The 26,404-nt window shown below is 46.0% G+C and overlaps 1 protein-coding gene across 1 annotated transcript in view; it reads right to left on the bottom strand.

Annotated features, from left to right (window-relative positions):
* The window catches only part of LOC311587195 (uncharacterized protein), a gene marked incomplete at its 5' end in the record, with an annotated part of 65,549 nt that overhangs the window by 11,104 nt on the left and 28,041 nt on the right, over positions 1 to 26,404 (bottom strand). The window contains 2 exons of the mRNA XM_084763688.1: positions 7,355 to 7,519; positions 23,445 to 23,609. Of these exons, the coding sequence (XP_084619814.1) occupies positions 7,355 to 7,519; positions 23,445 to 23,609 (330 nt within the window). The remainder of the gene's footprint in view (positions 1 to 7,354; positions 7,520 to 23,444; positions 23,610 to 26,404) is intronic.

Below are 26,404 nucleotides of genomic sequence, written 5' to 3'. Positions count from 1 at the left end.
TAGCCACCTCAATGTCAGCAGGAAGCAGCCGATGAGGATTGATTTCTTCAGCTTTTATCCATTTATGATCAACACAAGGCTGGAATGCTGTGCTCCAGACCCAGGACAAACAGCTCCAGGTTCTCCCAGCACTCCTCAGTCCCTACTTGCTCAAGGGTATGGCTGACAAACCCTGGCCTCTATCCCGAACTTTCCAAGGCAAGGGCTTTTCCTTCCCCTTCACCGTATGATCTGGACATTTTGTTGCTTCCCCCGCCCTCTCTCCTTCCCTCCCTCCCTCCCTTGCAAGGCAGCCACGAGCTGCTTCCAATGAACCTACATCTATACACTTTACCTTTCCTTGCGTGAGAGGCACTCCATCATCCTCATTCCCATCACTCCACGCCTTCCTAGATCCTCATTTTAGTTACAGGAAAAGGGAGGAATGTTTATTCACAAGCTAATGTGCTAGCCTGCCTCTAGGTTGCTTAGCAACCTCTGACATCATCACCTGCCAACTCTGTCAGGGGCCCAGGACCAAAAGGACAAACCTACTACCTTGTCTCTCTCTCTTGCACTCCTCTCTTACATCTCTTTCTCTCTTGCACTCTCACTTTGCCCTCCCTGTCTGTCTCCCTAAGGGGACTTCCTCCCTCCCCCCTCCCCCCCCACCACCCCACTGTCTCTCTATCTCTGTATCTATCTTTATAGCCCACTCAGGCACTATCTCTTCTCCCTTCTCCTTCCCCCCAATAAATCTCTCCATAACATATTTGCTGTGTGGCATCTCATTCTTAATGATAACACTATGTTGGGCATATTCTGAGCTACTCTAATGCTGGTACAATTAAACTGTACATAAAAACAAACAAACAATCTCTTGCCAATCTGATGACTCCAGGAACAGCTTCTGATATATCGGTCTGTTCCTACAGCCACGTGTGTTTGGTGCCATATTGCCTTATCCTGACTCCTTTCTCTCTGGCTTCCTCCTGTTGCTATGTTGCCTTCTCCGTCTAACCCAAGCCCAGGCACCTCAAACTCCACCTCCTTCTCTTGAACCCAGTCACAGGCCTCCGCATCATTATTTAACCAATCAGGGAGAATTGGGGAACAATCCATGTAGTCACATAGTTACAGGAGATAGCTCAACATTCATAACAATGCCCATGGGAGGGTGATAACTGATCTCAAGTCACTGGAGTTAGCATTTGAAAACACTGTTGGAACTTTCTCCAACAATTCTTTAGTTTTCTTTAGTTGGTGTTGGTTTTGAAATCCGAGCACTTATTATGAAGTGGATTAGGAACTTAAGGTTACCCTCCAGAATGGATGAGTTCAAGGCTAATATGGGATACTTGATAACCTTTCTTTTAAGTAAATGGAAAAAGAACACAAAAATCTAAAAGGTAAGAACCTATAATTACTAAATTGTAAATTTATTCTATAATATGTTTTAATTATATAAATAGTGATTAAATAAGCCAATGTTGTAATATAGTCAGTTATATAAAGTAGAATAAACAGAAAGAGTAGTATTTCTCAAACTTTAGTCACCTCGTGCTTCATTTACTGTTTTGTTTTGCTTTTTCCTATACTTAGTCTTAATTCTTTTCTAAAGAACAATAAGATTTTTAGCCTGGCCTAATAACCATAATCTACGGAACTTAATGGTTTGCTAACTAGAATTTATGCTGCTTCCTAGCAGAATAAAAATACATTTTAAAATTTAAAATACTCACTGGGTGTGGGGGCTCATGCAGGTAAGCCAGGCGCTCACGAGGTGGAGATGGTGAGACTGCTGTGAGTTTCAGGGCAGCTTAGGATGCATGTTAAGCCTGTTCTCAGACACACACACACACACACACACACACACACACACACACACCCCACAGGCCACCTGGACAGAACTATCATTTGCACTGATGAGGTGGAAGTTCTCATAAGTGCTTTGTACTAATTGCCCAGAATTTTCTGTTTCTTTCTTTGGAGTCCCAACCAGAGCTATTTCAGGTCAGTTTGGGACACCTCTTGTGGGAACTGCCTTGCTACTCTTTTGAGGCCAATTCCAGTTCAGGTCTGAAGAGAATAAAACAAAATCCTCCAGACGGTGTGTGTGTGGGGAGAGAGAGACAGAGGGGGGGGGGACAGAGACAGAGACAGAGAGACAGAGAGACAAACAGAGAGAGGGACAGGGACAGGGACAAGGAGATGTTCTCTGTATTTATACTCTTCTACTATTTTATATTTGTCTCTTTTTCACTGCAAATTGTTATCAAGACACAGTACACGAAAGAAAAAGCCCTTGGCCATTTAGCCACTATTCTAAGTCTATGTTTTGGATGAATTTTTAATTTTCAAGTCTCTAACAGCAGTTGCTAAGATAGCTCAGTAGTCAAGACTGTGTGTATTTGATCCTCAAAAAGTCTGTTCCAACAGACTGTTCCTCTTCACAATATTTGCCTAAAATATTCCCAGTCTTCCCTGTGAGGGAGCTTTATCAGGAAATCTGCAACCAATCATCTGAATCCTCTAGGACCCCAACAAAATGCATATTCACACAGCAGAATTCTTTTCATCTTCCAGATTTTTTTTTTTTTGAGACAGTGTCTGGTAGCCCAGGTTGGTGTCAAACCCACCAAGCAGCCAAGGATGACCTTGAACTCCTGATCCTCCTGTGTGCTGGGATTGTACGCCCCACAGGGAGTTTGTACAGTGCTGGGATGTAAGGCAGGACTCTTAGCGCTTTTATGATTAATATATAATGTAGTAAGATATAAGGCCATAAGGTAATAAAATACCAGGCAACAGATACTATATTATATGAGGTTTATTGAGTGAACATGGAGAGAGAAGGAAAAGGGGGGAGGGGCGCCCCAGAGAGAGACAGAGACAGAGGCAGAGACGGGAAGAGGAAGAAGAAGAGAGAGGAAGAAGAGAGAGGGCCAAGGTAGGACCTGTCCTTTTATATATATAGCCCTGAGCAGGCCACGCCCTCATGGCAGGTAAGCAATGACGTCCCAGGGAGGCCGACTGAAGCAAAATCCTAACAAGCGAATACTCTACCAACTGACCTACAGCCTCAGCCCTGTGTGTGTGTGCATGAATATCTGTTGAGTTTATTTAAGGCAAACTGTCACTATGTAGCCTAGACTGGCCTCAAAGTCACTGCAATCTTTCCCTGCCTTTGAGTGCTGGGATAACAGTCAAGCCCACCATTTAATATTTACTTGAAATTTTTTGACGAGCATATTATATACATTTATGAGATACAGTGTAGCTTTGCAGTACACACATACCATCATATCAGACTGACATATTCAGCCATTTAGAACACATTTGCCTTAAAAACATTGAAAATCCCCTGTATCCGCTACCTTGGTGTATATAAATACATTGTGCAAAAGGACATTAAAAATTATTGTGGATCGCGCCTGTAATTCCAACATTGGAAAGGCAGAGGCTACCAGGTGTACAGTGTGAGACTTTTTTTTTAAAAAAGAAGATAGGAAAAAAATCTGCCCAACGAATAAAAAGTCCCTTGATTTCTGGCAAATTTTTTAAAAGGCAGGAAACAAAATGGAATAGGAAAACGTAGGAACTTCCTGCTCACCCTCCGCATTGCCTGTTGGGTAATTATAAGCCTGCACTCATAACTCCAAAAAATTCCTCCCTAGTGCCGGGTTTCAAATAGACTGGGCAGGATCTTACCTTTAGTCCCGCCCAATGCTGACAGAACTGGCGCACTCTGAAGAGGGAGGGGCAGAGCTAGCTATCGGTGTGACGTCATCAGGCGGCGCCCACGCTCTGCCGGCCTTGGTCCAAATAGGAGACGCCCCAGGTGAGCAAGGGCTCCAGGTCTGGGTGTTGCGGGTCAGCAGGGCTGCGTCTACTGTCAATTGCTCCCTGAGGAACAACTCAAAGTGTCTCCGAGTCAGAGTCTCCTCGTTCCTGTACAGGAGGCTGGCTGTCCGGCCGAGATCTCGCAGGCTTAGCCGCGCTGTGAGCCCTGTGTGCATGGGAGCAGGCTGTAAGGGCGGTATTTAAGGCAGACAGCGAGCTGCAGTAAGTGCTGTGACCTCGAGGCTGTGCCCCGCTAACGACGAGGAAGAAACCCCGCAGACTCGGGAGTTGAGCGCCTCAAACAACACTGTTTCTTAGAAAAAGTCCCTAAGTGGGCACCGTTCCAAGAGAGGACACCATTCAAGTGGCAAGGACGAGGGGTTTCTAAACGGGCACAGCACAAAGAATAGTGCTTAGAGGGTAAATAAGGTGACTTGTCATCTGCTCATGTGTGAGGCACCTGTAAGAGGAGCTTTGATCTGTGGAGCATCTGTGATCGGCAGCAGGGGAGTTTTCCAGACGATTAGGTTAGAGAGGCCCCGGGGCTGGTCCCTTAAGTGCTTATTTTCCCTCTGCCTCCTGCCTCACTGGGGAGAGAGACTCCAGTGTGACCAGTCTGTGTGTTCACACACTCCAGTAGTTTTCCAGAACATTTGTGAGCAGTTCATGTTGTTCCTAACTTTCTGAATAGGAAATCCAAAAGCTAGGTACCATGGTGCCCACCCATAATCCCAGCACTCAGGAGGCTGAGGCAGGTGGATCTCTGTGAGTTTTAAAGCCAGCCTGGTCTACAGAGCAAGTTCCAGGACAGCCAAGACTGCACAGAGAAACCCTGTCTCAAACAAAATTAACTAACTTAAAAAAGAAAGGTAAAACTATTGCCAAGGCCCAGCACACGCCAATTTAAAAAAAAGAAAAAACACTGAAGCAAAGGCCGAATCTTGGCATTCTTTCCAATATTCCCAAGTGTATAAACAGGCTGAAAATCATTATATTTCCCATATGAGACAATGTAAACATTTGTAGTACAGCAAAATATCCTCCCTGCAATGGCCGCGTGTAATGGAAAAGCAAGGGTGTAACCATGGGATTTGTTGGGTGGTGACAGGAGACTTGCTTGGGAGGCCAGGGTTATCCCTGAGGGCATAGTAAGCCTGAAGCCAGGCTGTGCGTCACAGGCCGCTGTCTCAAATAGATAACACAGGGCTGGAGAGAAGGCTCCGCAGTTAAGAACTCCTGTTACTGTTACTCTTGAGGAGGGTTTGGGTTTGGTCGCCAGCACCAGCATAGGAGATAACAATAATTCATTGCTATAGTTTGAGTGAGTATGTGGTCATCAGGCACATACATGGTGCATGTACATACAAGCAGGTAAAACACTCACGCACATATTTTTGTTTGCTTGTTTTGAGACAGGGTTTTCTCTGTGTAGCCCTGGCTGTCCTGGAACTCACTGTGTAGACCAGTGTGGCCTGGAACTCAGTGATCTGCCTGCCTCTGCCTCTGCCTCTGCCTCTGCCTCTGCCTCTGCCTCTGCCTCTACCTCTGCTTCCTAATGCTGAGATTAAAGGTGTGCAGTGCCAGTGCCTGGTAAAATAAATATTTGTTAAGGTTAAAAAAATAAAACAGTAAAAGAAAACTGATGCTATAGTTGTCCAACTTTTAGCTTGTATCTTTGGGGCTTCTCTGTGTGTTGTCTCCTATAGCAGAATGTCCCAGGGTTACATGCAGCTCTCATGCCATACACTAACCATGCATTGCTCTTCCTCTTTCTCCCCATTACACCCTCTCAGGATGCTTTACTTTCCCAGGAGAAAATGAAAGAGAAAGAAGTGACTGATGGATCCCAGATAGCAGGCTGCCAGGTAAATTTACTTTCCTCTCCTCTAAAATGCTGCTGGTGTAGGGAGAAACTGCTCAGCCATTAAGAGCTCTTGTTTCTTGCAGAGGACCAGGGTTCAATTCCCAGTACCTACATGGCAGCTAGTGTCTGTGACTCCAGCCCACAGGGATCCACAGGGCCATCTTCTGGCCTCTGTGGGCACTGCACACACATGGTGCACAGACATACAGGCAAAACACCCATACACATAAAAACAAATCTTTTTAAATATTTATTTATTTATTTATATGAGTGTTCTATTTGCATGTATGACAGATGAGGGCATCAAATCCCATTATAGATGGTCATGAGCCAACATTTGGTTGCTGGGAATTGAAATCAGAACCTCTGGAAGAGCAGACAGTGCTCTTAACCTCTGATCCATCTCTCCAGCCCATAAAAACAAATCTTAAAAAAAAAAAATCTGTTGAAAAGCTGGGAAAGAGTGTTTGCCTCGCATCCACAAGGCCCAGAGTTCAATTATGGGTAAAAATTTATTCTATACTGGCTAGGATGATATGTCAGTCAGTAACCTGCCTGCCTTATAAGCCTGAGGACTGAATTTGATTCCCTCAACCCATTGGGTTGAGAAACTAGGCCCACAGATACAGCATGTGTGTCTGAGTTTGAGGACCTGACGTCAGATCCCTTGTAGCCTTGTAACAGCCAGCTGCACACACATCTGTAATCCTAGTGTCTCTATGGCAAGACGGGAGGCAGAGACACAGGAGGCTGGAGCTTGCTGCCCAGCTAGCCTGGTGTATACAGCACCAAACTGGAGGCCATGTGAGGACCAACATGTTTGAGCCTATTGTTACAATATAACTAAGTATTGTGTCATCTGATTTAACTAAGTGTGGTTTCCATGCAAATGAGTCAGATAATTTGGAAAAACTCAGTACATGCCCTTCACTTAAACAAACAAACAAAAAGCTGTCAAGTTAGGTGTGAGCCAGGAGGGCTGTGCTTGGTGTTCCAGGGGTGGCTGACGTTCCAGGATGTGGCCGTGGACTTCACCAGAGAGGAGTGGGCGCTGCTGGCCCCGGCTCAGAAGACCCTCTACCGAAGTGTGATGCTGGAGACCTACAGCAATCTGGTGTCCCTGGGTGAGCTGGGAGTTGTGGGCACAGGACGCCATGCACATGAGTTTATTTCCTCAGCACAGAGGAGCCATCAAACCTTTGTGAATACAGTGGAAGCCATACAGGAGAACGATGGCCACTTTTTCTTTATCTACTTGGTTCTGTGTTTGTTTGGAGATAAGGTTTCTGTGTAGCCCTGACTGTGCTGGAACTCCTTTGTAGACCAGGCTGGCCTCCAACGCCCAGAGATCCACCTACCTCTCCCTCCCAGTGCTGGGGTTAAAGGTGAGCACCAACATCACCCAGCTAAATGCTGGCCAGTGTGGGAGACAGACATTTGTCTGCTGTTCTTTTCCCTCAGGTAAAAGACTGACTTTGTTGAGATTGACTTTTTGTTTTTTCTTTTCTGAGACACAAGGTCTCACTACACTTCCTAGCCTGGCCTCAAACTCATGGAAACCCTTGTGCCTCCCGAGTGCTAGGACGATGGGTAATGAATGAGCCCGTGTGCTGATTAGGAAGTGGTCCAGGAAATGACTTTCGTTCCCTCTAAACATGTATGACTTACATTTTCCCCGTGACAGGGCACCAGCTCTATAAGCCGGAAGTGATCACACAGTTGGAACAGGAGGGGCAGTGGACACCAGAAAGCAGCAGCCGGCTGGACAGTGTGACAGGTGAGCAGCAGGACCGATGGGAACAGGTCCTTTTCAAGTGTTCTGTAGTCTGTGCGCTGTGGGATGGAGAGGACATGTCAACACCCAGCTTTCCATTCACATCGTATCGTTTATGCAAAGTGGAAATGGCTGCCTTTCCCCCGATTGAATAGAAACTATACATTTATTATGAAAAACAATAATCTGGATGATAAACACTGTTACGGAGCATCTCTAGCGTTTTCTCTGTATTTTCTTCATACATCCTTTTAGTATTCCTTTTTTCCTTGTATATTATGTGTGAGGTGTTGGCCTGCGTTTGTCTGTGCACCAAGTACGTGCAGTGCCATATGAGGTTAACTAACACCATGTGTCTGCCTTAACTGCAAGGACTCACACTGAACCCAGAGCTCGCAGGTTGGGCTAGTGTGGTTAGCCAGGTTCCTGTGGGGATCCCCTGTCTCTGCCTCCTGAGCACTAGGATTACATGTGAGCCACCACAGCGACCCAGCTTTTCCATAGATGCTGGCGTCCACTGTAATCCTCAAGAGTGACAGCAAGCACTCTACCCATGAGCTTGCTCCTGGGGCTCTAATGGTTCCTCTTAAGGGACTGAGAGGGCCTATCCCCTGTGTGACTCAGCTCTGCCACGCCCTCTGGGATATCACAGGCTTCATTGTTACTGGCCTTGCCTAGTACCTGGTTATCTGCAATGTGCTAACAGCTACGAAGGGCCCTGAACTGCATCCCGTGGGTTTAGCGCCAGGAGGGTGATGGGTCTATCAGTGACCAAAATGACAGGGAGTGATGAGGACAACGGTCTGTTTCTAAGTGTAAACTGGAGACTAGAAACAAAACAGACCCAGAGCCAGCAGGAAGGATCAGTGGGTCAAGGTGATGCCATGAAGCTGGCAACTTGAGTTCATCCCCCAAACCCACATAGTAGAAGCAGAGGATGACTCCTGACTTCACACATGTGCAGTGGCCGGTGCCCCGCTTATGTTACAATGAAAAAGGCAAAGCTGTCAGACATGGAGCAGGTGGGCGCGGTGGTGCACACCTGTGACCCCAGCACTCAGGAGGCCGCAGTAGGAGGAGCGCATGCACCTAGACGGCATGGACAACATAAAGACTCGGAGGACAGCCGGGTACAGTAAGAACCTGTCTCCAAATGAACAAAACAGAGTGCCAGGCATGGAGGGGCACACCTGTGACCCCAGCCCTCAGGAGGCAGGGGAAGAAGAGTCAGGAGTTGGCGCCAACCTTGGCTACACGGGGAGACCCTGTCTAAGAAGGGTGGAGGCCAAAGGGGCTGTGAGTGCACATGAAGATGTCTTAGGCTCATCAGGGCTTCCTGCCTGGAGAACTTGCTTAGCGCTACAGACTCTTTGAGTGAACAAAACACAGCTACGCTTACATTTCTTCCCGGGGCAGGAATGGTGCAGCGGTGTCTATGTCAACGCTTAGCTTTATACTAGTTGAGCTGTAAGAAACACTCGGGATAATATATCCCAGCAAAGCACGGCCAGTGCAGCCCCTCCTGTCTCAGCAGCTTCTGAGCTTTAGGCTCACCCACTAAAGCTAGTTGTTTTTAAATTATCAGTAAGGCCTAATAATGTGTATTATTATTAGGCCTATAATTATTATTAGGACAGTATTTTCTAACCTGCTAGCAACCAATCAAGACACAGATATCGGTTATATTTTAATATAGCCTTAGTTAACCTGGGGCAGGACAGATATTAATCCCTTAAACTACTTCCAATAGTGGGGCAGGTATCCAATCCCATGCCATTTGCCTCTAATAATTTCTATCAAGCTTCCTCCCATCCATAATCCCAAATACTTGCTAATGTTCTTCATCTGGGCCGAATCCTCCATCCACACCAGCCATGTGCTTCTCCACCTAGCCCATGATGGTGCAGCCTTCTGCTCTCCTCTCCTCAGGTCGCTCTCCCAAGATTCTGCTGTCTTTCCAAGCCCTGGAATCCTAGCCACACCTCCCCATTGCATTGCCCAGGTGATGGCCTTTTGTTGGTCAAATACGTTAGGCTCTTAGGCAAGGTATAGGTGGGGCAGAGACTGCAAGCAGTAATTAGCATCAAAATACATCAGACCAACTTCCAACAGCTAGTCTTTGGTTATTTGGGGCCTTGAACTTTTGGAGTGAGAGTCGGCCCTAGCTTTCTCACATGTGAGCCATGTATCCTCTTGTACTTTAAGCACTGGGACATGTGTCAGAGCCATGGGGGTCATCCCGAGGAAGCTGGTAGCTATGCAAGTGCCCTAACACTTACATGAGAGGCTGGGGGTGGTAGTACATGTCTGCAATCCTAGCACTCAGGAACCTGAGACAGGAGAATCATCAGTTTTAAGGCCAGCCTGGGCTACACAGTGAGACTCTATCTCAAAGAAATAAAACAAATGAACAGACAAAAGAAAAAGGAAGAGGGGGATCAAAATGAATTTGTGAGCCGGGCGTGGTGGCGCACGCCTTTAATCCCAGCACTTGGGAGGCAGAGGCAGGCGGATCGCTGTGAGTTCGAGGCCAGCCTGGTCTACAAAGCGAGTCCAGGACAGCCAAGGCTACACAGAGAGACCCTGTCTCGAAAAACCAAAAACAAAACAAAACTGAGTATGTGTGTGTGTGTGTGTGTGTGTGTGTGTGTGTGTGTTTGAGAAAGAGTTTCTCTGTATAGCCTTGACTGTCCTGGACTTACTTTGTAGACCAGGCTGGCCTCAAACTCACAAAGATCTGCCTGCCTCTGCCTCCCCAAGTGCTGGGGTTAAAGGCATGTGCCACCATGCCCGGCTTCAAAATGAAAAATTTAAACATACTTATAAATAATGCCTATTTGAAATATGGTTTTCTTATAAAATCAGACAGGGTAACTTCTAAAGTTTAACCAAGATTGTTTTTAGGGAATGTGACTCTTTAAAGATTTCGTTTTTACTTGTATTTATTTTAGGTGTATGTGCTCATGTATGTCAGTGCACCACCTGTATGCAGTATCTGTGGGTGCCAGAAGAGGGCTTCATATTCCCTTGGACAGGAGTTACAGACAGTTATGAGTCAGCATGTGGGTGCTTAACAGCATCCACTGCTCTTAACTGCTGAGCCATCTCTCCAGCCCCAAGGACTCTTTCCTTTGTGTATTTCTACATTTAGTTTAATATGTGATTCTATGTGTTACTTGTACCATTTTAAACAAAAGATGAAAATAAGAAGAGGCAATATTTAAGTAAATAGCAAAAGAACAGGCTGCCAAAACTATATAGGGCCTGGACCCAGATGTGCCTTCTCAAAGCACAGGTGCTCCTCCAGTATCTCCCATGGTCCTTTGTCTGACATTTCTTTTTCTTTCATCCATTTGTTTACAAGTGTGACTACTTCTGGATGGCCACTTTGTTGCTATGACTACTACGTGTGTTTTAAATGACCCATGCTCACTGTTTTCCTGGCCTCCTTCCTAGTCTTCCTCATGGTTATATGTCCATATTTTAAAAGTTCATTATATCACCATGAGGATTATCTGGTAATTCTCTAAGTGATGGTTTTGTATGTTCTGAATCCCTTTTAGACGGGGTGGACAGACCTGAAATGGAAAAGTCATCGCTTAAGCAGAGCCCACCCGATGGACATCAGCCCCGTGAGCTTATAGTGGAAAGACCAACAGGGGCCACTGTCTCCTGCTCCATCTTAGGAGGACTCTGCGGTGTTGAGCACCAGTCAGCACTGAAGCAAGAAAAGCAGCAGAAGCATTTGGAACGGGTTTCTTTCACCCACCAAGAAGTTACACAGGGAACCATGGAGTGCAATAAGTTTGAGGGAAACTGTAATCTGAATTTATACCCTATATATCAGCAAATCCCTCCCATTAAAAATCCTCTCTGCTATGACATACAGGGAATTAACATTAAGCAGCATTCAAATATGATTTATTATCAGGTAAACTATGCAAGAGAGAGTCCCCGTGACTGTAACGGGTGTGGGAAGATCTTCAGTCAGAATGCTCTTCTTACTAATTGTATTCTTCTGGGAGACAGACAAAGTGAACATGGAGCAACCATCAACCAAAATTCAGCTCCTAACCAACCTCAAATAGTCCTCACAGGAAAAAAACCCTACAAGTGTGATGAATGTGGGAGGAGATTCAGGCAGAGAACGCATCTCATTGAACATCAGAGAATCCACACAGGGGAAAAACCTTTCATGTGTGATGAATGTGGGAAAGCCTTCCGGTTGCATGCTTCCTTTAAACTGCACCTGAGAACCCACACAGGAGAGAAGCCCTATGAATGCAGTCAGTGTGGTAAAGCTTTTAGCCGCATCACAACCCTCAATGAGCATCGGAGACTTCACACCGGGGAGAGACCTTATGAATGTAGTTCTTGTGGGAAAGCCTTCAGCCGGAGATCATATCTTAATCAGCACAAGATGACGCATACAGGAGAGAAGCCCTATAAGTGTCATGAATGTGGGAAAGCCTTCAGACGGACTGCACACCTTAACCTACATAGGAACATCCACAACCGTGACAAATTGTGTGACTATAAATGTGAGAGAACCTCAAACTGAAGTTCTTCCTTTTTTTTGTTTGTTTGTTTGTTTGTTTGTTTTTGTTTCTCTGTGTAGCCTTGGCTGTCCTAGACTTGCTTTGTAGACCAGGCTGGCCTCAAACTCACATCCATCCACCTGGCTCTGCCTCCTGAGTGCTGGGATTAAAAGCGTGCACCACCACGCCCGGCCATGAAGTTCTTCCCTTAGTGGCACATAACTCGGGGAAGCCATGAATGTATAGAGATGGGAAGTTCTTTTCCCTCAGGATCAAATTATTCATGGTGGAAAGAAAGCTTGCTTACCAGTGAGCTTTTACTGCACAGACACAACATTTATAACTGAATTTAGTACTTTATAACACTCCCAGGAAATCTTATAAATACTGAACGTCATTATTTTTATTGGGCCGTGTTCTGATTCCAGTGTAAAGTAAAGTGGGAAGGATGACATGCCTGGATTTCCAGCCCTCCAGGTTGGCTGTTGGTACAGTTGTTTTCTTTGTAATCCCAGCAGTGGGTGGGGTGGGGGGGTGTGGATTAGAAATTTATGGCTACCCTCCAGTATGGATGGAGTTCAGGCCAGTATGTGTTGGAAGAAGATTCAGCTGTGTTTTCAGATGCTGATTTCAGTTCCTGTAGGGCTGGTTACCACCCGTCCACCGGCATTGTATGAGTGTTGAACTATCTCCTGTAGTCATGTGATGGTATGAAATAGTCCTCAATTTTTTTCCTATCGACTAAATAAAGATGCTGAAGCCTATGACTGGGTGGTAAAGAAATAGGCAGAGTTTTAGGGTCCTGGGCTTGGATTTGAGAAGGAGAGGAGGAAAGAAAAAAAAAAGGCACAAGAGGTAGCAGTAGGAGAGGAAGCAAGGGGACTGGAGAAATGGCTCAGCGTTAAGAGCACTGACTGTTCTTCCAAAGGACCCGGGTTCAATTCCTAGCACCCACATAGCACCTCACAACTGTCTGTAACTCCAATACCCTAACACAGACATACATGCAGGCAAAATATTGGTGCACATAAAATAAAAATAAGTGATTTTTTAAAGGAGAGAAAGAGAAAGCGGGGGGGAGGGGGTTGCCCTAAGGCAGGAGGGGAATACGCACATGGCAGCAAGGACAGACTGGATGAAACAAGCTGCCCAGGAGTCATCGGACTGGCAAGTGATGGGTTTTTATATGGGTTTTAAAGGTACCAGGATTAGATTAGCTCAAAATCTGCCCAGAATAGTGCTTTCAGCTTAATAAATCATAGTCACTCTGTGTCAGTCATTGGGGGACTCTGGTTAAAGAATACTGCTGCTGTAATAATTTGCTATATTAATTACTTTAGAAAGAAAAACTATTCTTTCTACAAATAGGAGCTGGTTAAGACTCCATGTTAAAACATGGGGGAAAATGGGAAAAAAACACAAAAATATAAAAGGTAATAACCTATCATTAATAAACTCAGTTTATTCTGTTATACTGTTTAATTATATAAATATTGATTAAACAATGCAATGTTGCTATATAGCCAGTTATATGAAATAGAATAAACAGAAAGTAATATTTCTCAAACTCTAGTCATTTTGTGCTTTCTTTGCTGTTTTTTTCTACACTTAGTCTTGATTCTTTTCTAAGGACAATAGGATTTTTAGCTTAGCCTAGTATTATTATCTATGGACCTTAGTAAGCTGCTATACTGGGCTGGAGAGATGGCTCAGAGATTAGGAGCACTGACTGCTCTTCCAGAGGTCCTGAGTTCAATTCTCAGCAACCACATGGTGGCTCACAACCATCTATAATATCATCTGATACCCTCTTTTGCTGTGCAGGTGTACATGCAGGCAGAACACTGTATACATAATAATAAAAATTTACAAATAATAATAATCAGCCATGCATGGTGGCGCATGCCTTTAATCCTAGCACTCGGGAGGCAGAGGCAGGCAGATCTCTGAGTTCGAGGCCAGTCTGGTATACAAAGCGAGTCCAGGACAGCCAGGGCTGTTACACAGAGAAACCCTATCTCAGGAAAGAACAAAAAAGAAAAGAATAATAATAATCTACTATACCAATTAAAATTTGTTCTGCTTTATAGCAGAATAAAATTAGATTTTAAATTTTAAAATATCCAACTGTGCATGGTGCCTCATACCTGTAACTCAGGCATTAAGAAAGTGGAGGCATTAAGGTTGCTGTGAGACTGATGGCAGCTTAGGATACATAGTTAACCATATCTCTCTCTCTCTCACACACACACACACACACACACACACACACACCTGAAAAACCTCACAACCTCACATGTCCAAAGGCTCCCCATCATGCAGAGCACAATGTCAGGTCCTTAACAAGAAACGCCATCTGAGGAGAGGCCCAGCCATACACAGCTTTCATTCTGGCCTGGTGTCAGATTCTTGTTTGCCACTTTACAGTCTCTCACACGCCATTGCCCCGCCCCACCCACACGGTCTCCTTTCTGCTTCCTCCCCACATCCCATGTCCTCTGTATGGTCCTCCATGTCCTCCTACTTTCTTCTGTATGCTGACACACAGAAGCATCATGGTGTGCCTTGACCACTAACAGCGAGCATCAATGTTTCCATGGTTACCTTGAAGCCAACCACGGCATTGAACATTCCCAAGCAACAAAATAGGATAAGATCATTTTGCAAAACCAAAAGAAAGTGAGTCCTGTTCTAAGCCCAAACACACACACACACACACACACACACACACACACACACACACACACACACACTAACTGGACAGAACTAAATAGAACACCCCCCTTTCATATGCTTTGCACTGATGAGGTGGAAGTTCTCATAAGTGCTTTGTACTAATTGCCCAGAATTTTCTGTTTCTTTCTTTGGAGTCCCAACCAAGCTATTTCAGGTCAGTTTGGGACACCTCTTGTGGTAACTGCCTTGCTACTATTTTGAGGCCAATTCCAATTCAGGACTGACCAGAACAAAACTTTTTCATTTGCCTCTATTAGACACTGGACCTTTTATAGATAACACATCACTTTTTTTTTCTTTTCCCTACAAAGCCTAGCACAGAATATAAGAATATGTGTTCCATAAATGTTTGCTTTAACAAAAAAAAATGGACAGACTGATGTCTTGTTCTATTGTTGTTGTTATAAAACTAGGGATTGGTTTCAGGACACAATAAATGAAAAGAAAGCCCATTTTTCCAACTTTCTGCTTTGGATGAATTTTTAATTGTCAAGTCTTCCAACAGCAGTTGCTAAGATAGCTCAGTAATTAAGACTGTGTGTATTTGGTCCTCAAATAGTCTGTTCCAACAGGTTGTTTCTCTTCACAATTTGCCTAAAATGTTCCCAGTCTTCCCTCTGAGGAAGCTTTAACAGGAAACCTGCAACAAATCATCTGAACCTTTAAGACTCAAACAAAAATATATATTCACACAGCAGACTCCTTTTCATCTTCCAGATTTTTTTTTTAAGGACGGTCTGGTAGGCCAGGTGGGTCTCGGACTCACCATGTAGTCAAGAATGATCGTGTCACTTGACCCTCCTGTCGTCACTTCCTGAGTGTGACACCACACAAAGTTTATACTTGAACAATTGAACTATATCCTTAGCCCGGTGTATATATGCATGAATATATGCTTGTGTTTATTTGAGGCAAACTGTCGCTGTTTAGCCTACACTGTCCTCAAATTTACTACAATCCTTATGGGTCTTTGATTACAGGCATGTGCCAACATGTCTACCTTTTAATATTAACTTGGGTTTGGTTGTTGGTTGGTTTTTTCCGAGACAGGGTTTCTCTGTGTAGCTTTGGCTTTCCTGGACTCGCTTTGTGGACCAGGCTGGCCTCGAACTCACAGGGATCCGCCTGCCTCTGTCTCCCGAGTGCTGGGATTAAAGTCGTGTGCAACTTGAGGTTTTTTGACATGCACACTATACATATTTATGAGACATAGTGTGACAATGCAGTACACACATACAGCCAACGGGGAAACTGACATGTCCATTCACTTGTTGGGGACGGCTTGTCACATCTTTGCCTTAAAAGCATTCAAAATCCCCTATATCTGCTACCTTGGTGTATGCAAATAATACACGGTGCGCCTAGACATTAAAAATTACTGTGGGTCAGCCAGGCGTGGTGGCGCACGCCTTTAATCCCAGCACTCGGGAGGCAGAGACGGGCGGATTGCTGTGAGTTCGAGGCCAGTCTGGTCTACAAAGTGAGTCCAGGACGGCCAAGGCTAACACAGAGAAACCCTGTCTCGAAAAACAAAACAAAACAAAAATTACTGTGGGTCATTCCTATAATTCCAACACTGGAAAGGCGGCGGGGCTAGTCAGGGGTACAGTGTGAGACTGTTAAAAGGAAAAGAAAAAACGATTTTTTTTCTGGCATATGAAAAATTCTTTGATTTGAATGTATGTCCCAACTATTTCTGGTAAAACAAAAAAGCAGGAAATAAAATGAAATAGGAAGAGGTAGTGTAATAAACATGTCAGGGCTTGTTTCAAAGCCCAGTGTAGAAAGCAGCTACATGTCAGGGCTTGTTTCAAAGCCCAGCGTAGAAAATAGCTGACAGCCCAAAAAGCTGACGTGTGACCAGATGTGTGAGTGATAGATAAAACCTTAGTAGTAAATTCTGACCTAGGAGCAGCCACGACTGCAAGTTAGTGATAAGAGTGACGCAGAAAGCTAGATGTGTGAATTAGAGAGGATAAAGTTAAGTATAAAAACCCTGAGAAGCAGCAGCCAGCTCGCTCTCTCTCTCTCGCTCTCTCTCTCTCTCTCTCTCTCTCTCTCTCTCTCTCTCTCTCTCTCTCTCTCTCTCTCTCTCCCTCTCGCTGTCACCATGATTACTTGAAATGCTGCCAGCCAACGAGGCGCTCTTCCGCGCCCCCCGACGGAGCAGACAGACATGCTGTCAATAACAACCCGAGAACTGATTCAAGTCGCAGCAGCGAACCTGTTCGGCAGAACTTCGCGATATCAGGTCGTATACCCTAATGGCATAAGCTCCCAGAACATTGATATTATAAGATGCTAAATGCTACTCCTATTAGAATTAAGATAGTTTTAAGAGTATAACGGAATGGTATTGGTGGCTTGGCCTTGGAGCCTTAGCTGCCGCCCTTTGCTGTAGTTGCCTTTGTATTGCTAATAAACCTCTCTTGCTATTGGGTTGCTAATGGTATTGGTGGCTTGGCCTTGGAGCCTTAGCTGCTGCCCTTTGCTGTAGTAGCCTTTGTATTGCTAATAAACCTCTCTTGTTAATCGTACCACTTGCTCTTGGCCTGCCTCTTTTGTTCCGGATTCTGAGTGTAAACTCTCTGCTCGCGACAGGTAGGGACGTGCTGCTCACAGGTCACAGTGCCTGTGGGGAAAGTATGAGCTGGCCACACTTAGGCCTCAGGTACCGGTTTCAAATAGACGTGGTTGGACTTACTTTTACTCCCGCCCAAGGATGACAGAACTGGGGGCCCCTGAAGAGGGAGGGGCGGGGTTAGCGAGCACTGCGATGTCATCACGCGGCGCCCGTGCTCTGCCTGTGTTGGTCCAAGTGGGAAACTCCCTAGGTGAGCGAGGGCTCCAGTTCTGGGGATTGCGGCTCAGCAGGGCTGCGTCTACTGTTAAATTCAGTGAGGCGCGAAGGTTTCGGCAGCAACTGATTCCCAAAGTGTCTCCGAGTCAGAATCTCCTGGTTCCTGTACAGGAGGCTGGCTGTCCGACCGAGATCTCGCAGGCTTAGCCGCGCTGTGAGCCCTGTGTGCATGGGAGCAGGCTGTAAGGGCGGTATTTAAGGCAGACAGCGAGCTGCAGTAAGTGCTGTGACCTCGAGGCTGTGCCCCGCTAACGACGAGGAAGAAACCACGCAGACTCGGGAGTTGAGCGCCTCAAACAACACTGTTTCTTAGAAAATCTCCCTAAGTGGGGACCGTTCCAAGAGAGGACACCATTCAAGTGGCAAGGACGAGGGGTTTCTAAATGGCTACAACACAAAGAATAGTGCTTAGAGGGTAAATAAGGTGACTTGTCATCTGCTCATGTGTGAGGCACCTGTAAGTAGAGGAGCTTTGATCTGTGGAGCATCTGTGATCGGCAGCAGGGGAGTTTTCCAGACGATTAGGTTAGAGAGGCCCCGGGGCTGGTCCCTTAAGTGCTTATTTTCCCTCTGTGTCCTGCTTCACTTGGAGAGAGACTCGAATGTGACCAGTCTGTGTGTGTGCACACTCCAATAGTTTTCCAGAACATTTGTGAGCAGACCATGTTGTTCCTAACTTTCTGAATGGGGAATCTAAAAGCTAGGTACCATGATGCCCACCCATAATCCCAGCACTCAGGAGGCTGATCTCTGTGAGTTTAAGGCCAGCCTAGTTTATAGAGCGAGTTCCAGGACAGCCAAGACTCCACAAAGAAACCCTGTATCAAAAAATTTAAAATTGCCGGGTGGCGCATGCCTATAATCCCAGTACTCGTGAGGCAGAGGCAGGCAGATCACTGTGAGTTTGAGGCCACCCTGGTCTACACAGCGAATCCAGGACAGCCAAAGCTAAACGGAGAAACCCTGTCTCGAAAAACCAAAAATAATAAAATGAAATAAAAATTAAGATTTTTCTTTCTTTTCTTTTTTTTTTTGTTTTTTGTTTTTTGTTTTGTTTTGTTTTATTTCGTTTCTCTGTGTAACAGCTCTGGCTATTCTGGAACTTGCTCTTGTAAGACCCCCTCCCCTGTGCACCCGACATAGCAAGCATAGCAGCAGTAACGCTATCTTGCAAGGCAAGACTAGAATAATAGGTTCCCGGGGTAAGATAAGGCCTGGGGCTCAGATAAAAGCGTGCTTGTCCTTGTCAAACAAGATATTTATAGTCGGCCATCTGGCCCAGGGAGTGGGCAAACTCCCCTGTTCCCATCCGATGACCGGGCTATAACCTCGCCTCATTTAAATTTACCAATCAGAGCCCTGTAACTATGCTTTTTCGCTTCTGTAACCGAGCTTCCCGCCAAAATCCCTATAAAAGGACCCCCTAAAAACTCGCTGGGCGCGCCAGCCTCTCCGGAGACTGAAACGCCCGGGTACCCGTCCCCTTAATAATAAAGCCTCTTGCTTGTTGCAGCCGAAGCCTTGGTCTCGTTGGTTCTTGGTGGGGGTCTCCACGTTAAGACCGCCGTGTCGGGGGTCTTACACTCTGTAGACCAGGCTGGCCTCCAACTCACAGAGATCCACCTGCCTTTGCCTCCCAAGTGCTGGGATTAAAGGCGTGTGCCACCACCGCCGGCCAAAACATTTTAAATAAAAAATAAATAAATAAAAATAAGATAGGACAGTGTTGCCCAAGCCCAGCATACACCAATTAAAAACCTCTGAAATCAGGACCAGGGCCTTATATTCTATTCTTTCCAATTTCCCAAGCGTGGTGACCAGCTGAAAACTTCCCATGAGGCAATGTAAACATTTGGAGCGCAGCAGAATGTCCTCCAAGCAGTTACCCTATGTCCTGGAAAAGCAAGGGTGAGCTGCCATGGTGTAACCTCGGGATTCGGTGAGTGGTGACAGGAGAATCAAGAGGCCAGGGTTATCCCTGAGGGCATAGTAAGCCCGAAGCCAGACTGTGCTTCACAAGACCCAGCCTCATATAGATAACACAGGGCTGGAGAGAGGGCGCCGCAGTTAAGAACACTTGATACTCTTGCAGAGGACCTTGGGCTTGGTCCCCAGCTCTCACATGGCAGATCACAATGGTCTATCTATAGCTATAGTTTCCGTGGATATATGGTCATCAAGAACATACATGGTATCTCAGCACTCGGGAGGCAGAGGCAGGCGGATCGCTGTGGGTTCGAGGCCAGCCTGGTCTACAAAGCAAGTCCAGGACAGCCAAGGCTACACAGAGAGACCCTGTCTCGAAAAACCAAAAAAAAAAAAAAAAGAACATACATGGTGTACTTACATACAGGCAGGCAAAACACTCACACATAAAATAATCTTACTTGGTTTTTTGTTTGATTTTGAAGACAGGGTTTCTCTATGTAGCCCTGGATGTCTTGAATTCACTCTGTAGACCAGGCTGGCCTGGAACTCAAAGCTTTATTTCCCAGTGCTGGGATTAAATGCATGTGCCACTAGCACTCAGCAAAATGAATATTGTTTTAAGATTAAAAAAAAAAAAGGTAGCTGGGCGTAGTGGTGCACGCCTTTAATCCCAGCACTCGGGAGGCAGAGGCAGGCAGATCACTGTGAGTTCGAGGCCACCCTGGTCTACAAAACAACTCCTGGACAACCAAGGATACACAGAGAAACCCCATCTTGAAAAATCTAAAAAAAAAAAAAAAAAAAAAAAAAAAAAAACAGTAAAAGAAAAACTGATGCTATAATTGTCCAAGTTTTAAGCCTGTATCTTTGGGGCTTCTCTGTGTGTCGTCTCCTATAGCAGAATGTCCCAAGGTTACATGCAGCTCTCATGCCATGCACTAACCATGCGCTGCTCTTCCTCTTTCTCCCCATTACACCCTCTCAGGATGCTTTACTTTCCCAGGAGGAGATGAAAGAGAAAGAAGTGACTGATGGATCCCAGATAGCAGGCTGCCAGGTAAATTTACTTTCTTCTCCTCTAAAATGCTGCTGGTGTAGGGAGAAACTGCTCAGCCATTAAGAGCTCTTGTTTCTTGCAGAGGACCAGGGTTCAATTCCCAGCACCTACATGGCAGCTAATGTCTGTGATTCCAGCCCACAGGGATCCACAGGGCCATCTTCTGGCCTCTGTGGGCACTGCACATACATGGTGCACAGACATACAGGCAAAACACCCATACACATAAAAACAAATGTTAAAATCTATTGTAAAGCTGGGAAAGAGTGTTTGCCTATCATGCACAAGGCCCTGTATTCAATTCCCAGTGTTGGGGTAACAATCTATTCTATACTGGCTAGGATGATAGGTCAGTCCATAACCTGCCTGCCTTACAAGCACGAGGACTGAGTTTGATTCTGGAGCCCTTGTTTAAAAAAAAAATATTCCAGGCAGACTGGAGAGATGGCTCAGAGGTTAAGAGCATTGGCTGCTCTTCTAAAGGTCCTGAATTCAATTCCCAGCAACCATATGGTGGCTCACAACCATCTATAGTGAGATCTGGTGCCCTCTTCTGGCATGCATATGTATATGCAGGCAAAACACTGCATACATAAATACATAAATCTTAAAAACAAAAACAAAAGCAAAAAACCTTCCAGGCCTCAGACTGAGAGGTGGGCCCCACAGACACACCATGTGTGTCTGAGTTTGAGGACCTGAGGTCAGATCCCTAGGAGCCATGGGACAGCCAGCTGCACACACATCTGTAACCCAGTGTCTCTATGGCAAGAAGGGAGGCAGAGACCCAGGAGGCTGGAGCTCACTGTCCAGCCAGCCTGGTGTATACAGCAGCAAACAGGAGGCCCTGGGAGGACCAACACAACCGGAAGTTGTGCTGTGCACCAGCACATGTATATTTCCCCGTGCACACATGCATATGCATGCACAAACATACGCATGCACACACACACATGCCAGGAATGGTGACCCAGTGCTAAGCAGACAGACAAGACAACCCTTGGAGCTCACTAGACAGCCAATCCAGTCTACTAGGAACTTACAGAGCCAGTGAGGGAGCCTGTCATAAAAAGAAAGAGTCATGGTGCCTGAGAAAAAAATATGAGGTGGTGGTGCATGCCTGTAATCCCAGTACTCAGGAAGGCAGAGGCAGACATCAGTGGTCTATAAAGCAAGTCCAGGACAGACAGGATGACAGAGAAACTCTTGTCTCAAAAAAAAAAGTTGTCTTCTCAGCTTTACGCTATTATGTGACAAACTTTCTGGAGAGAGGTAACACATGCACATCTAAAGGGAAGTCATGACAGCCCAAACTAACAATTGTACTGATGTCCACCTTGGTGAACCAATGTTTTTGTTGGGGTTACTAATGGGTGTATAGATGAAGGCTCACTTTTTTGTTTCTATGTGAATTTTTTGTTTGTTTATTTGGGGTTTTTGTTGTTGTTCTGTTTTATTTTGTTTTTTGGAGACAGCGTTTTTATGTGTAGTCCTGTTCTCCTGGAACTCACTCTGTAGCTATAGCTGCCTCAAACTCTGATCTCGCTGCCTCTGCCTGTCTCTGTGCTTTGATAGTCAGTCGTCTCCCCACAGCTGTCTGCTCCTGTGTCCAGTGGGGAAGGCCTAGAGAATGTCCAGGTTCCTGCTCTCCTAGTTATGTGACGGCTTCCTTATCTCTGAGTCTCAGGGGCCTCTCCCTCCCTCCTGCAGGGAAGGTGTCAGTAGGGAGGAAACTGCCATACAATGGCATGAACTATGGGCATAGGCCTTTACACACATGAACATATGCACACACACACACACACAAAAGCAATCTTCTAAAACCTGTTGGAGCATATTGTTATAATTCTAGAATATAGTTAAGTATTGTGTCAGCTAATGAGATGTAAGTGCGCCAAGAAATTGTTTTGGAAAAACTCAATACATGCCCTTCACTTAAAAATAATATGGCTGTCGAGCCGGGCGTGGTGGCGCACGCCTTTAATCCCAGCACTCGGGAGGCAGAGGCAGGCAGATCGCTGTGAGTTCGAGGCCAGCCTGGTCTACAAAGCGAGTCCAGGACAGCCAAGGCTACACAGAGAGACACTGTCTCGAAAAAAAACCAAACAAACAACAACAACAACAACAAAAAATATATATATATGGCTGTCAAGTTAGGTGTGAGCCAGGAGGGCTGTGCTTGGTGTTCCAGGGGTGGCTGACGTTCCAGGATGTGGCCGTGGACTTCACCAGAGAGGAGTGGGCGCTGCTGGCCCCGGCTCAGAAGACCCTCTACCGAAGTGTGATGCTGGAGAACTACAGCAATCTGGTGTCCCTGGGTGAGCTGGGAGTTGTGGGCACAGGACGCCATGCACATGAGTTTATTTCCTCAGCACAGAGGAGCCATCAAACCTTTGTGAATACAGTGGAAGCCATACAGGAGAACGATGGCCACTTTTTCTTTATCTACTTGGTTCTGTGTTTGTTTGGAGATAAGGTTTCTGTGTAGCCCTGACTGTGCTGGAACTCCTTTGTAGACCAGGCTGGCCTCCAACGCACAGAGATCCACCTACCTCTCCCTCCCAGTGCTGGGGTTAAAGGTGAGCACCAACATCACCCAGCTAAATGCTGGCCAGTGTGGGAGACAGACATTTTTGTCTGCTGTTCTTTTCCCTCAGGTAAAAGACTGACTTTGTTGAGATTGACTTTTTGTTTTTTCTTTTCTGAGACACAAGGTCTCACTACACTTCCTAGCCTGGCCTCGAACTCATGGAAACCCTTGTGCCTCCCGAGTGCTGGGACGATGGGTAATGAATGAGCCCGTGTACTGATTAGGAGGTGGTCCCGGAAATGACTTTCGTTCCCTCTAAACATGTATGACTTACATTTTCCCCGTGACAGGGCACCAGCTCTATAAGCCGGAAGTGATCACACAGTTGGAACAGGAGGGGCAGTGGACACCAGAAAGCAGCAGCCGGCTGGACAGTGTGACAGGTGAGCAGCAGGACCGATGGGAACAGGTCCTTTTCAAGTGTTCTGTAGTCTGTGCGCTGTGGGATGGAGAGGACATGTCAACACCCAGCTTTCCATTCACATCGTATCGTTTATGCAAAGTGGAAATGGCTGCCTTTCCCCCGATTGAATAGAAACTATACATTTATTATGAAAAACAATAATCTGGATGATAAACACTGTTAGGGAGCATCTCTAGCGTTTTCTCTGTATTTTCTTCATACATCCTTTTAGTATTCCTTTTTTTCCTTGCATATTATGTGTGAGGCGTTGGCCTGCACCAAGTCTGTGCACCAAGTACGTGCAGTGCCATATGAGGTTAACTAACACCATGTGTCTGCCTTAACTGCAAGGACTCACACTGAACCCAGAGCTCGCAGGTTGGGCTAGTGTGGTTAGCCAGGTTCCTGTGGGGATCCCCTGTCTCTGCCTCCTGAGCACTAGGATTACATGTGAGCCACCACAGCGACCCAGCTTTTCCATAGATGCTGGCGTCCACTGTAATCCTCAAGAGTGACAGCAAGCACTCTACCTATGAGCTTGCTCCCGGGGCTCTAATGGTTCCTCTTAAGGGACTGAGAGGGCCTATCCCATGTGTGACTCAGCTCTGCCACGCCCTCTGGGATATCACAGGCTTCATTGTTACTGGCCTTGCCTAGTACCTGGTTATCTGCAATGTGCTAACAGCTACGAAGGGCCCTGAACTGCATCCCGTGGGTTTAGCACCAGGAGGGTGATGGGTCTATCAGTGACCAAAATGACAGGGAGTGATGAGGACAACGGTCTGTTTCTAAGTGTAAACTGGAGACTAGAAACAAAACAGACCCAGAGCCAGCAGGAAGGATCAGTGGGTCAAGGTGATGCCATGAAGCTGGCAACTTGAGTTCATCCCCCAAACCCACATAGTAGAAGCAGAGGATGACTCCTGACTTCACACATGTGCAGTGGCCGGTGCCCCGCTTATGTTACGATGAAAAAGGCAAAGCTGTCAGACATGGAGCAGGTGGGCGTGGTGGTGCACATCTGTGACCCCAGCACTCAGGAGGCCGCAGTAGGAGGAGCGCATGCACCTAGACAGCCTGGACAACATAAAGACTCGGAGGACAGCCGGGTACAGTAAGAACCTGTCTCCAAATGAACAAAACAGAGTGCCAGGCATGGAGGGGCACACCTGTGACCCCAGCCCTCAGGAGGCAGGGGAAGAAGAGTCAGGAGTTGGCGCCAACCTTGGCTACACGGGGAGACCCTCTCTAAGAAGGGTGGAGGCCAAAGGGGCTGTGAGTGCACATGAAGATGTCTTAGGCTCATCAGGGCTTCCTGACTGGAGAACTTGCTTAGCGCTACAGAATCTTAGAGTGAACAAAACATAGCTACACTTACGTTTCTTCCCGGGGCAGGAATGGTGCAGCGGTGTCTATGTCAATGCTTAGATTTATACTGGTTGAGCTGTAAGAAACACTCGGGATACTATATCCCAGCAAAGCACGGCCAGTGCAGCCCCTCCTGTCTCAGCAGCTTCTCCAGGCTCACCCACTGAAGCTAGTCTTTGGTTATTTAGGGCCTTGGACTTTTGGAGTGAGAGTCGGCCCTAGCTTTCTCACATGTGAGCCATATATCCTCTTGTACTTTAAGCACTGGGACATGTGTCAGAGCCATGGGGGTCATCCCGAGGAAGCTGGGTAGTTATGTAAGTGCTGTAACACGTATGTCAGAGGCTGGGGGTGGTAGCACATATCTGCAATTCTAGCACTCAGGAAGGTGACACAGGAGGATCATCAGTTTTAAGGCCAGCCTGGGCTACACAGTGAGACTATCTCAAAGAAATAAAACAAACTAACAAAATCTCAGTCAAAACCAAAATGAAATTGTTTAACATACTTACAAATAATTCCTGTTTAAAATATGGATTTCATATAAAATCAGGCAGGGTAACCTTTAAACTATTAACCAAGATTCTTTTCAGGGATGTGACTCTTTTTAAAGATTTCGTTTTTACCTCTATTTATTTTATGTGTATGTTTGTGCTCATGTATGTCAATGCACATGTATGCAGTATCTGTGGGTGCCAGAAGAGGGCGTCAGATCCCCTAGGACAGGAGTTACAGACAGTTGTGAGTCAGCATGTGGGTGCTGGGATGGAAGCCAGGTCTTCTGCAAGAGCATCCACTGCTCGTAACTGCTGAGCCATCTCTCCAGCCCCACGGACTCTTTCCTTTGTGCATTTCTACATTATTTTACTGTTACCCTATATTTACTTGTATCACTTTAATCAGAGCCCAAGAATAGGAAGAAGTAATTTTCAAAAAAGAAGTTGGCATTACAATAGGATACTCTGCAAATAAGCAAATAGGGCCTGGACCCAGATGTGCCTTCTCAAAGCACAGGTGCTCCTCCAGTATTTCCCATAATCCTTTGTCTGACATTTCTTTTTCTTTCAATCATATTTTTCATACATGGTACTTCTGGGTGACTATTTTGTTGCTATGCCTACCATGTGTGTTTTCAATGAACCATGCTCACTGTTTTCCTGGCCTCCTTCCTAGTCTTCCTCTTTGTTATATGCCCATATTTTAAAAGTTCATTAAATCACCATGAGGGTTATCTGGTAATTCTCTAAGTGATGGTTTTGTATGTTCTGATCCCTTTTAGACGGGGTGGACAGACCTGAAATGGAAAAGTCATCGCTTAAGCAGAGCCCACCCGATGGACATCAGCCCCGTGAGGTTATAGTGGAAAGACCAACAGGGGCCACTGTCTCCTGCTCCATCTTAGGAGGACTCTGCGGTGTTGAGCACCAGTCAGCACTGAAGCAAGAAAAGCAGCAGAAGCATTT

Source organism: Acomys minous (assembly GCF_964271855.1).
Source record: "Acomys minous genome assembly, chromosome: 16".
NCBI lineage: Eukaryota > Metazoa > Chordata > Mammalia > Rodentia > Muridae > Acomys > Acomys minous.
This window is presented reverse-complemented; position numbering and strand designations above follow the sequence as displayed.